General features: G+C 41.1%; 1 protein-coding gene across 1 annotated transcript in view; it reads right to left on the minus strand.

The window, feature by feature from the left end:
• Positions 1–13,737, minus strand: part of ADAMTS9 (ADAM metallopeptidase with thrombospondin type 1 motif 9) — a 202,755-nt gene that overhangs the window by 118,540 nt on the left and 70,478 nt on the right. Inside the window, exons 14-17 of the mRNA XM_018554557.1 lie at positions 12,181–12,362; positions 11,962–12,098; positions 8,121–8,238; positions 6,658–6,753 (exon numbers count right to left, since the gene is read on the minus strand). Of these exons, the coding sequence (XP_018410059.1) occupies positions 6,658–6,753; positions 8,121–8,238; positions 11,962–12,098; positions 12,181–12,362 (533 nt within the window). The remainder of the gene's footprint in view (positions 1–6,657; positions 6,754–8,120; positions 8,239–11,961; positions 12,099–12,180; positions 12,363–13,737) is intronic.

Genomic DNA, 13,737 nt, shown 5'->3' on the forward strand with positions numbered 1-13,737 from the left:
AGTCCTTACTTGGTAGACATTTTGCCTTGCAGTGCTGGATCCCAGGTCCAGTTCTTACAAGGGATACTGTCTACATGGAGTTTGCACTTTCTCTGATATGTTTTCCTCAATTTCTTCACAAGAGCTTAAAACATATTTGTACAATAATTGTCTAGAAGCCAAAATTGGCCCTCATGAGAGCATTTGTATAAATATCACAGGTACACTAGATTAAAGGCATCTATGGGGACGGGACTGTTGTGAATGATCTGTGTACTTAGTAAAGCCCTGTTAAACATATCAACAGCAGATACATAAACAAAGACTTTGGTTCCCGTTGATTTTCTTTTTAAGCAGGGCATACATCAGAGGTGATTTCAGCATACAAGCAATACTTGTACCATGTATGGAAGGCAAAATGGCCATGCCAGGCCTCTGGTGTTGCTAACATTTAAGCGTTCCAATTGTTTTAATATTACTATTATTATAATACAGGATTCATTTAGTGCCAACCGATTTAGAGCCAACAGGATTCATTTAAAGTGCCAACAGCACTTTGAAAATAGAGAGGGACAGTAGAGTTACAATACAAACCCATACAAGTGGATTAAGAGGGCCCTGTTAATGAGAGCTTTTATTAATTTCTACTGATTACTCAGTAAAAATAAATAATCAGGTACTCCACATTACTGCATCACAAGGTGTAATCAGATTTCTCAGCTTGCACTAAGAGGCAGAAAGACAGATCAATACAGCTCACTGGCTGTAGCTACTGTTTGGCCTACAATGTTTGGCTTGGAATGGAGTGCCAACAGGGCCACACACAGATTGAATTTTGGTTGAGTCAGCAGGACTTCAAGCAGTGTATGGATTTATGAGCTTTAGGCTCAGAGGTAGATTAAGTAAATTTAGGTGAACGGTTAGATTTAAAGGACAGTAAAGGTTAAGGATTAGACACAGTGGGCAGTTTGGGTTAAATCATAGTTTTAAAGGTACGCTCAGGTTAAGGTTTAGTGGTTAGGTTGAATTAAAAGAGTAGGTGCAGAAGTGGGTTCAGGTTAAGGATTAGATTTTTAAGTTAAGGGTTATGTTTAAGGGTAGTTTCAGGTTAAAGGTTAGCATTAGAGGTCAATTTAGATTAAATGTTAGGCTCAAAGGGCAGTTTTGATATATGGTTAGGATTCAGAGGTCAGTTCTAGTTAAGTTTTAAAAGTAGGTTTGGGTTAAATGGTTAAGTTGAAGTTAAAGGTTAGTTTCAGAGGTTGTTCAAGTCAAGGGTTAGATTCAGGAGTCAATTTAGATTAAGAGCTAGTTATAGAGGCGAGTTGAAATTAAGAGCTGGAATTGGGGGTTAGTTAGAAATTCACTCATTAGGGTGAGGTTAATGATTATTTTTGATGGTGACCAATCCCGCAGACTTGGTCCAAGTGCAATTCGATTAAGCTGCTTTTAAAGAGTTCTAGCACCATTAAATCTTCTAATTTCTATGGCTATTCTTACTATCAGAATTTATAGGCATGATAAGATCATTTTAAATTAGACGGCGTCAAAAATAAAATATCAAAAACAACCACATTATTCTATCTATCTATCTATCTATCTATCTATCTATCTATCTATCTATCTATCTATCTATCTATCTATCTTTCCATCTATCTATTTATCTATCTACATGGATATTAAAAATAAGACTTGGTGCAGCAGGCTAACAGGATCTGCTGAATTTCCCTCTAACGCATGTCCTGATGTGCCTGCAAAGTATTCTACAAAAAAATATGGGTATTCTTTCAAAGTGTAAAACATAAACAATGCAAAGCACACAGTGGTGATAACTCAGCCTTTGGTCTAAAAAAGCACCATAAACAAAGTAAAACTTTTAAGAAGCTCTACATGAAAAGGAGCTTTGAAAATTTGCCAAGAAAAGTTCAAGTACAAGACAGATTAGTTTGAATGACAGAAACATTAGATCAATAGACAGGCTAGAAGGGGGGGAGGGGAGGCAGAGAGACAGAGAGAGAGAGAGAGAGAGAGAGAGAGAGAGAAAGCAAGAGGAATAGAGACAGATGGAGGGAGGGGAAGAGAGGGCAAGAGGAATAGAGTGAGAAAGAGGAAGAGTGTGAAAAAGAGGGAGAGAGAGTAAAAGAGAGGGGGCAGATGAAGGGAGAGGGTAGGAGAAGGTAGAGAGGAAGAGAAAGAAAGAAAACCAGACCAAATAGAGTAGAGTGTGTGAAAGGAAAAGAGTATGGAAAGAGCCAAAGGCAGAAAGCAGAGGGAAAAGAAGAAAGAGCGATGAAGGTAGAGAGAGAAAAAACAGGGCAGGAAGGTTAGAGACGGAGTGGAAGAGGTAGGAGAACAGCTCAAAAAAAGGGCTGATTGAGAACAGAGCATCAAAGAGTAAGATACTATAAGGTGTAAAAGAGGGATGGAAGAAGAAAAATATGGTAGAAGAGAGAAAAACAAAGAAAAGGGGAGAACAGAAAGTAAAAAAAGAATGTGGCAGTGGGCAGAAAGTTGGAGAGATAGAAAAAAAAGGGTAGAAAATGTTGGTTGAGACGTGAAGTCAGTCAAAGGCTGCAAATAAGCAAGACCAGGAGATGAAGACAGGGAGGATGACACAGGACAGAAAAAGAATGAGGCGGGCAGCCACAGGGAGAGAACATGTAGAGATGGAGTGGAGGGAGAGTTCCAGAGAGAGACCGTAGATTATGAGCAGGGATGGTGGAAAAAAAGAAGAGAAGAAGCATACTGACGTTGAAAACAGTTAAAAATTAAGAGACCCCAGATGAGAAAGAGAGGTCCACTTTCTCATTTTCTCTCGCCTTCTTTCCCTTACTTTTGGAAAGATTCTCCCTTATCAGGTACTGCTCCTCCCTCCCAGATCACATACCCCTCCTTATCTGGCACCAATTCTGTCTCTCTGATCAAATCTCCCCTCTCCCTTAACAGGTACTGTTCCCCTCTCTCATGCCACATAACCTCTCTCTTACCTGGCACCATTCCCCTCGCTCTAATCAGATCTCCCCTCTCCACTGCCAGGTACTGCTTCCCTCTCCCATATCACATACCCTCTCTCTTACCTGGCACTACTCCCCTTCCCCTGATCAGATTTCCCCTCTTCACTACAAGGTAGCACTCTCCTCTCCCTGACCACAGCTCCTATCTCCCTTATCAGGTACCACTCCTCTCTGCCTGATTGTATCCCTCCTCTCCTTTACCGGGTACCACTCCCCTCTCCTTGACCACATCTCCGATCTCCCTTACCAGGCACTACTCCTCTCTACCTGGTGTGGTATTTTGTGGCAATCCCATGGTAGAACTGGGGGTTGTAGTCACCCAGGACTCTCAGCCAGAGGGGCTGAGCAGTTCCAGGAGGCAAGTTCTTGTACTGGGAAAGAGTTGACTTTGCGGTTCTTCCCAGGTTATCTGGATTTGGCATGGGATCCTGGAACTGGGAGATTTCTAAGAGAATTGGGAGGGATGAGATCTCCAGTCCTAGGTCCGGGGTTTAGTAGTGGCCAGCACCTAATGATTGCACACTTGTGCACAGCTCTTATGGAAAGGGTGCTGGCTAATGTTCACGGCTCTAGAAAACCTGGGAAGAACCGCAAATTCAGCTCTTTCCCAGTACAGGAACTTGCCTCCTGGAACTGCCCAACCCCCTCTGGCTGAGAGTCCTGGGTGACTACAACCCCCAGTTCAAACCGTGGGATTGCCACACAATACCACATTGGTTATATCTCTCCTCTCCCTTACCAGGTACCGCTCCTCTCTCCCTGATTACATCTCTCCTCTCCCTAAAGTAGGGTATACACTGAATGAATTTCTAACGGACAAAATACATTTCGGGAAAAATTCTCAAACTTAATGTGGACGAATCAATGATTTTGACCCCAGTGCTGAAAAAAATTTGAAGGAGCATGCTGGAATTTTTTTTTTCCGATCAAACAAAATTTCTAACAGTAAATATGGTGTTAATTTGGGAAAGTCCATTAATTCGAAAATCAAATGTTAAATCAAAACGAATATAAACCTAAACTTTGTACAACATTGTTAAGTCTCAAACATTATCAAATGTTCCGATGAGATTTTTCATGCGAACCTACTAAAATCTACCAGTGTTTACCCTACTTTACCAGGTACCACTCCCCTTTCCCTATTTACATCTCCCATCTCCCTTACCAGGCACCAATCCCTTCTCATTTCCTCCCTCTCTCCCTCCCTATCATATCTCTATTTCCTGGCTCACACCATTTATACTCATCAAGTAATTTTCTTTGCAGAAATCACAACATAAAATTTGTGTAACTACAACAAAAGCACAATGTGAACTCTCTGCACTTGCGAAGTGACTGGAGAATAACATGCCAGACAGCAGAGGGATGACAGTGTCAGCTGTGAGTGAAGGGATGTGATCACAGCATCAGACAACTAAGTCTCTGTACAGAGGGGATCATCCTTACACAAACAAATGCTTTGAGTGCTTAGTGTGCCACTGACACAAATCAAGGTAGAAGCAGCTCGCTGTAATGTACAGAACTCGGAGGCTCGAGCTGAGGAGGTGCCTCTACCAAGCGATCATTATAGTATTGGACAAAGAACAGACCTACATCATTTACAATAACAATTTATATATCAGAGCTGAGCCAGACATTTCACTTCACTGGCAGCACTGTTCACAGGGCTACCTAAAGGGGAAATCCAATTAAAGTAGATCTAAATCCAAAACTTTCAGTTGTAGATAGAGAAGGGTATGTTTAAAACCCCTATAAGGTTTTGCTTCTGCTGTCTGTGTACCACTAGGCAGATTTACCTTCACTTCCTTTCCCAGAGACCCAACAGGAAGTGAGAGAAAATCTCTCCAAAGTGAGTGGAAATCCCCACTTAGACGGCTGTCACAGAAACAAGCGTCCCCATTGGAAGACTTTCAATATTTGTTAAATACCAACTCCACCAAAAAAAAATCTATGTTATGCATATAGTGGGGAAGGGTTGGAACCTTTTCGTGTTCTGGTTAGAGTTTAGCTATTACATAATACTATGTTAGCTATCTTGCTGGGCTAGATAAACAAACTGTAATAGAGGGGCTGAATGATTTACCTTGAAAATGCTATTTCAGCATTAATCAGATGACCAAAAGCATAGGCCTTCATCTCTTTGAAGGGAAGGATGAGCCAATCTGAACCTTGATCCTGCCCAACCACAACCAAATGCACAGGTTTCTGGTTATGTCCGTTGGGCCTGTATCCGACTCTGCTTCTGCCGGCTGATTCTGTACCGTACTGCCTGCAAGTCACCAACCTGGCTTGTTCCTGGCTCTGTATCTATCTGCCATACTTGTGCCATGATTCCCACTGCTGACATCACTCCTTGGTGTTCAGACATCTCCTGCAGCACCCAGGACGTCCTGACGTCTGCATTGCCTATTTCGGGACATCTACAACAAGATCACCTGCCAGCACTCGTGCCACTCTTTAGTCCCTGCACCTACCAGGGGTGTCTGAACTTAAGCAGCAACTGAGGCCGCCATCGTCATCTTAGGCTCCCATCGAGGTACATGACACAGTCCCTCCAAATGAGGAACAATTGGGAGGTATGAGTTTAGTGGTTTACAGGCCTCATCAATTCATACATTTCTACTTTAGAACCAAGAGCTTTGTAAAATCTGAGAACTTATCTGAAACCTGCCATGTGACAGGTTGAAAGGGTGCATACTGCCATTGGTGCTCCTAACACTGAGCATAAACATGGTCTGGCACTGTGTCGGTAAAGCCTTGGGAAGCATATGTGAATAAAGCCTTTTATATTTAATAGACATCACCCTGGAAACAACAGAAAACTAACTCTCTTGAAGCTGAACTCTACAACCCTCTTCTGAGTGGGGGCACAAAGAAGGTCTATTCTTCACACAAGTACACATTACGATAGATGCTGAATACTACAGAGGTTAGTGAAATTTACAAATTGCCATGTTAGGTACAAGGGCTGTGTGAAATCTGAGCCCTTATCTGAAGCTTATCAGTGTTGAGGTAGACAGGATGCTGCCGTAAATGGTCCTAGAACTGAAGTTTATGGCCTCAGATTTCAAACACCACTGGACAGCTGTGGATTGCACAGCCCAGGACTGGACCACTAAAGTCCTGGCCAGAGCTATGCACATGCTATGCATGCCTTCCATGCTGGTTTTGAGGCTGTTGAGCTGAATGCTTTCATAACCATTACCAGTGACATCGCCATAGAAGTAAACCAACTCTCTTGAAGTTGCTCTAATTTGTGTAGTGCCTGGACTATAACGCCCTCACCAGAGCAGGATGAGGGAAGAACAGGGGTAGGGGGGACATGAATCGGGTTCATGCAACATTCAAGTGCACAGTGCCATAGGCAATAAATATGCCACAGGTTAATGTAAATCTTACAGGTTCTCTTTAGTGGGCACTATGAACCACAAAATACCCCCCTCTGTGAATCAGAATGAAAAAGTTTAGCTTTTTCCGGGAGAACTTCTTTAATAATATCCGCCCCATGCAAATAGCTGCCAGCAGTATGTCAGCAGGATTTGCCTTCTCCAACTCTGAAATATTTATAATCTCTAATGAGAAGAACAAAGCTCCGGCCAAGACTAAAACACGGTCTGTTCTCTGCATTCTTCTATGGAGCTCAGACACAGCAGAGTGATCTTACCAAGGTAGTTATCATCTTCCGGTTTTCCTGAGTAGCTGTGCTGCCGCACATCGATGTTGGTAGCACCAGCCGGAATACGCACCACGGTATTGTAGCCTGGAAGACACAAAAGAGCCGGAGCTGATTAATGAGCCGGATGCACTGCACAAAGCCTGTTTGATTTACACGGCTGCCGAATGCATGTAGCATAACTTCAAAATACAACTTTCTATGGCAAAAGGGAACAAGGGAATGGAAATAGCCTTTTAAAAGGCTATGCCTAAATGAAGACCGTGATCCATACAATCCTGTCTGAAAATGTTTTAATAGAACATTATGTCATCATATCATTATTTTCATTGTGTGTTACAGTGAACCTCTGCCCAGACTATTGACAATAATATACTCCTACAGTGGACCTTGCATTCAACAGTAAGGTCCACTTAACATATCAGCCCCCCTCTGCCCAATAAATAGTACCATGAAAGTAAAAAAAAAAACCCATAGGGAAAAAAGTTATCAAATATACTTACCTCAGCCCCGGCTTCCATACTGCAGGGTATGATGTCACAATCCATCCGTTAAGATCCCTTGGCATGCTGAGTATCTCAAGACACTCATGCACTGTGCTTCTGTTGAGGAGGGGGCATTAAAGCAAACCTCTTTGTTTGCCCTTTAAATTACTGAGACATATAAGTAATTAAACCAGTCCAAAACAAAAACCTTTACAGCTGTCCTGAGGAAACTGCTGCTCAGGATTCCTCCAGTGCTAAAAGTCTAGTTATTTAAATCACATGATCTTTGCTATACATAAAGTTTAGCCAATGTCAAATATCATTATCCTCTTTAGCAGAGATCATGTGAACAAAGGCACAGGCTTTTGGTCATAAGACCAGAACTGGAGGTAGTCTGGAATGATTATCCTGAAGTGATGAAACATAGCTTTAAATTGACATTTGTGTACATGTCTTGTTGTTACGAGGTATTTGCCTGAGCCATCTACTACCAAAAACAAAATCAGCTTAGGCATGCTCCAGAGTGCTAGTTACATGAGCAGGAGGTGATGAGACAATGTTTAAACAAATTGTTCCGCTTGGCCCTTTTGTATTTTGCTCTACCTCCTGTGATGCCCACTGCTTATGGGGTCCCCATGCCTTCAAGAATCAAATACAAGTGAAAGAAATGCAAAAAATTAGGAGCAGTGTGTGCCCAGCATGCCGTAGTCGGACAGGTCTAAATTAGGGAATGAAAGAGCTATGTTGTCATGCACCAGCAAGAGCGTCCCTTCCTGCGCCGTCCATTGTGATGCAATGCTAGAAGACAGCATGGCTTCGACTGGAGCCCAATTATCCTGATGCAACATGGGAGCAAATTATTTTCAGCGTCTAGTTTTAGAGAAAGCATATTTTTCACATTATCAGCTTGTGATCTGTAAGAAAACAATATAACATGACAAAGAATGAGTGACTTTTCTGTTTACCTACCATAATGTACCATGTTAAACGTTCCAGCTATGGTTTTACATGATGAATTGTCTCCACCACAAACCCCACACTTATCTCTTCTGGCTTTTGAGTTTAGGACGTGATCACAACCAGCTTGCTTTAAAAAAAAGACAGAGAGAAGAGCCATGAAAAATGAGAACAGTCTGGGTCACCAACCCTGGACTTAACCCAGAGGTTATACTCTACATAGAGTAGCACATAGCAGTAAACGATGGCCAGAGGTTTTATCCCATCCACAGTCCATCCATAGCTGGAAACAAAGTTTTATCTGAAGTTCTACTTTATCTAAACTGAAAACAAGACACACATCTATCATGATCAGTCGCTCCAAAGTTCCAGTGGTTTTGGTCCAGAGGAAGGAAAACAAAAACCTTGTGTACAGCTGTGACTAATTTTAACCCATGATTACATAGCTACATAACAGATAAGGTAAAAAGACCCAGGTCCATCTCTATGTGTTTAGTTTTATGTGTTTGATCCAGAGGAAGGTAAATACCCTACAAGCACAGGCCAATAAGAGAGTAAAAATAATAACATTTCCTACCTGGCTCCATACTGGTGATCAGATAAATCCCTGAACCAATCTCCTATTATATTAAGAATTCCCATTGCGCTGTATATTATAGTGACTGAGGAAGATATCTAAACATATTTTGAACTTATAAACACTCTTGGCCAGTACTGTTTCACTGCTTTATCTATAAAGAGCCCCTTAAACCAATGTATGGCCAATCTTAAATTGCAGCCATGTGTCTTCTTCGGGGACCTTAAGGTAAAAAGTTATTACTGTATAATCACATGATAATCATTTGATATATTTATACATTGTGAAACCCCCACTTAAGTGTCTCTTTTCTAGACTGAATAGTTGTAATCCTTGTAATCGTTCCCCATAACTGAGGTCCTCAAACCACCTTATTAATTTTTTTGCCATAAAATTTTACCTGACCCCACAAAGGCAGTTGAGCCTTTTCCCTGGGTCAATAACAATTTGGAGATCTATGAATGACTATGGCTGCACTTCCAATAACAATCAGTCACCTTCAGCACTCTTGATTTCAGATAAGAGCTCATATTTCACAGTTCTCAGCTCTCCTACAGTAGTTAATGAACTGTAGGCTATAAATCACTGAACAGTTCCTCTTTAAAACAGAGCCTGTCACCATTGATGCTACTTAAAGAGTATATAATGCCAAAGATGCTGTGAACTCTGTGTGGATTCTATGTTATCTGATTCTCAAATTGTGCCAAGAATTTTCCGAACTGCTCCTTCCATCTGCTGATCGGGGGATGCCAGGCAGAGGGGTGCTTAAGCCTACTTAAAAAGAAGTGTTCTTAATGTTGTCTCTGTCCACATTGGATAGATTTTCCATCAGTTTCTGTCCCCCTGATGTCCTTTCGCTAGGGCAGGAAATAAAGGACCTGGTGTACATTGGGAATGAATATTACAATTACAGCCTGGAAAGAGTTAATAATTTTAAAGGCTTCAAGGCCATCATAGACTATGAGCTGTGATTGACATAGGGTTAAGTAGCCCTTTCACTCGATTTTTAGCACAATAGCTCTTTTCAGGGAGACGCACATCAATACTGGCTAATTCAAATAAGTTCATGCAAACAAAAGAGCTGAAACATTAATTTGAAATTCAGTATTTTCACATTTCAATGAATGTCTTTTTCATTGTAACTCTAAAGAAACCAACATTTACAGTTGAGTGAATAACAGGCATTCAAAATCTTAAATAATCTAACATTAAAGTGGAACTAACGCCAAAACTTTTTATTTTTGAATAGAGTGGAGATGAATTAGAACACCTGTCAGGATTTTCATTGCTGTGTCCCGAGTAGGGAGAGTCATCCGCTTTATCTGTCATGGTGACCGTTATCACTAAAAGTGAAAATAAAAATCCATAATTTTGGGTTGTCATCAAAACAGGAATGAAAAATCCTTTACTCACTTCCTGATCTGACTAAAGAACACGATGTTAAGGGAAATCTCCCCAATGGGACACAGATGGCATAAAAGCTGGCAGGGGTTACAACCGTCCCTTACCTAACTAAAACTAAAAAGAAAAAGTTTTGGCTTCAGTTCTACTTTAAAAGAAAAGCTAAAAAAAGCAACAACAAAAAAAAGATTAAAAAATGAAATGAAAATGACAAAATGTTAAAAATATTGTAGACAACTGCAAATGGCAAACCTGTGTAGATGCTTACCTTAGCCTGCACTATCAGCTGATAGGCATAGCAGCTCTGTTTTAATGGCTTCAATAGATTTATGTTTGTATGACTGCGACAGGCTAGAGCTACATAGAAGATATTTTTTTAGCCAACTGCGCTAGTATAATCACAATTGATTATTCACTAAGAGTAATAATTGCTTGATAAACATATGGAACAAGTAGCTCCCTATGTGGCAGCAGTGATCAATTGCACACAATTGAACAATTGTAAACCTGAACTGCATGATATTTAAGGGCTATTTAAAAAGCAGCAGTATAGCCTTACCACGGCCATACCTCTACTTAAAAAATCCCACATACATATCACATTGTTGCTTAAGAAATGTGCTCAGCACTCTGCTGCCTTTGGTTCTTGTAAGCCACCTGAGCGCTATTAAAATGAATGAGAAAAAAACACTGGGAGTAAAGCCAGGTTACATGGTATGCTAAAGTCATGTGACTGACCCCTCCTCCAATCAGAGTTCTCCAATCATATTACAGGCTTCACATCGCAGCTTGCATTTTCCAAATAGGCTGTAAAATGCAGGCCATGCCAGTGTAGACTAACCTATAAGTTTATAGCTTAGAGGGGATAATTCTCAGTTAAATATGAAAAATGCACCTGCACTAATTTGTGCAACACAACACACGACAAAGCACTATAGAGTGTTACAGTGTATTCAGGTGCAGTGCATTGTGGATGCATTGGGGGTGTGTTCCTTTTCTATTTAAAATTAATGGAAATGCAGAGTATCATGGCTCGTGTGTTCCCTTGCTATGCATTGCAGTACCAGAAAGGTGAAAGTGCCAAAAAATCATCTTCAGTACTTCTAAAATCATGTCACATGATTCTGCTGTCCTGCAATGTATACAAGGATGGTGAGGACTCACATTCTGGAGAGCTGGACAGCACAGAAGAGCATCAGATGCTAAAGGGGAAAGGGGGGGGGGGGGTTAAGGAAGTTAAGTATTTCTACTTATTAATTTTCCCCCTAGCATTTGACCCATATAGTGTGGAAGGGGAGGGGGAGGAACCCATTGTATGGGTAGATTTAACAGCTGCCTCAAATTGGGCTTTAAGGTATTTTGTAGGGGTTCAATCGTCTTTTGTGTCTTCTGAGAGTTAGTGAAGTTCCTTTCAACTATCCTGGACCTGTTTTTGTGGTCCTCAGTAGCTGGGACATTGAATAACATAGGAACCCTAAACTTTCATACAAATAGATAAAAAAGGCAAGATAAAAAAAGTATTATTTTGGTTTTATGTTATCAAATGCATAATACAGTAATACAGTGGCATGGCTTTGTTTATCAAAACAAAGCCATGTTATCTCACTGCTTCCTGGAAACAGGGCTAAAATAATGTATTTTAGTAACTAAAGCCCGGGTGCTCTTTGTTATAACTTTTTGTATGCATTTTTTAAAAATGTTTAATAAAAAAAATCAGTTATTTCATTGCAAATCAATTTTGCAAAATTACTCTTTCCTAATCAGGTGAAATGATTATTACAGATAAAAACAAAACAAAAAACTTGACCTCCACTTTAAATAAGACCTGCAATCATTATATTCAGCAATTCACAGATCAAGTGAGTAACTATTTACCCGACACAGTCCTTGCACGCAGATGTCATTGGTGTCTGGTCCGCACGACGTCCCATCCACTACTCTGTCCCTGAGCTGATAATAGGCTGTGCTTCCTGCCACGCGGCAAAACAGTTTACAACGATCCTTCATTAGAACTATAGACAGAGAGGAAATGGTTTGTCAATAACATTTAATTTCAGCAGAACGAGTGGAAGAGGCGCTCTGGGCACTACTTACTTCCGCTGTACTTTGGCACCCAGCGGACATTCGGAGGTAGTCCATTGATATTAAAATGCTTTCCATCAAAGTCAGCACACTGTTCCTCGCGGAAGTCCCTCTTTTGCTTAGAGCATGGTTCAGTGTTGCAGGACTTAAATTTCATTCGTCGGCCGACGCAGTATTTACCACCATTCCATGGCCTGGATAAAGAGCAAGAGATGTTTCTGACTTTATTGTGATAATTTATCATTATATATATTGTGATAACTTATCATTATATCCTATTCCTTTTCACACCTATGGCCTTGAAAAGGGCTCATCAAAGATAAATATATATAATAGTCTCCATACAAAGACCCATATATAATACAGCCTAAGTGTGCCCATAGATATTAGAGGGGGGTTGGGCATGCAGATGTGATCAGAATAACCTCAAGTTAAAAACTCTACAGAGCACTGCAGGGTGCTACACCAACATGTATGCTCAGCTAAGCCATGTACATCCCTTTACATCAATATGGAGGGGCCAAAAAAGTGAAGATCAGTTATGCAATCCTGACACCAGCACTGTGAGAACAATAGCAATCAGGCAAGAAACTCTAGCCTGTTCAACAGTTTGTACCCCCTGGAAATGGCCAGACTGTGCAACTGTCATTTGTCCATAGCTGAAAGGGTTAATGAAGAGCTCTTATTTTCAAGGAGTCATAAAGGTCACTAAGCATAATGTAAAATATCTTCTGTGCAACCAACTACTTAGTTACACCGGTACATCCTATTCAGCTTTAATCAATATGTAATATTTTCTTTCCTTATCTCTGCTTTCTAAAATATACCTGAACTACAGTATGCCTGAACTCTAAGGTTGCCTAAACACCTCCCCACGTATTGACCATGCATGAAATATGAGGCTGCTATGATATTTATATTTTCCTGGACTACCCCTTCTCATTAATTTCAGCCACTAATATAAAACTTCAGCCGGTGTGCAGAGGATGATGGGAGCTGAAAAGTTGCCTATTTGTTAAAGATTGCAAGGTTGTGGTGTGAATGGCGATCATCTAAGACAAGGTAAGTTGCCTTGTCTTGGGTTGGGGCTGCGCTGGAAAAAAACAGCCAGCTCAGTCCCAACTCATCTGGTCCTGGGCTGTGGCAGGTCCTGAGCTGATTGGGGTCCTGGCCTAAGCTGGGTCCTGGGCTGAGGGGGATCCTGGGCTGAGAGGTGTAGTGGGCTGTGGTGGGTCCTGGGCTGTGGCAGGTCCTGAGCTGATTGGGGTCTTGGCCTGAGCTGGGTCCTGGGCTGAGGGGGGTCCCAGCACAGACACTATTATTTAAGTGCAGTGTACTTTGCAGGATGTTCCCGGACCCGGCTATGCTGTCTGACAGCTATACCGAGGTCACAGGAGTTGCTGAAAAGAATTACAAATCCTTTAGCAGATAACACAATTAACATCCATGTATTTCTACATTCCATTTCTTTTTGCCATGGGGTTTAGTTTTTAATTAAGCTCGAAACCTTTATATAAATAGATCCAAATAATGGAAGATGAAAATAAATAGTTGCTTCTTGTTTAATAA

This window comes from Nanorana parkeri, unplaced genomic scaffold, assembly GCF_000935625.1.
Source record: "Nanorana parkeri isolate BGI_ZX_2015 unplaced genomic scaffold, ASM93562v1 scaffold9, whole genome shotgun sequence".
Lineage (NCBI taxonomy): Eukaryota > Metazoa > Chordata > Amphibia > Anura > Dicroglossidae > Nanorana > Nanorana parkeri.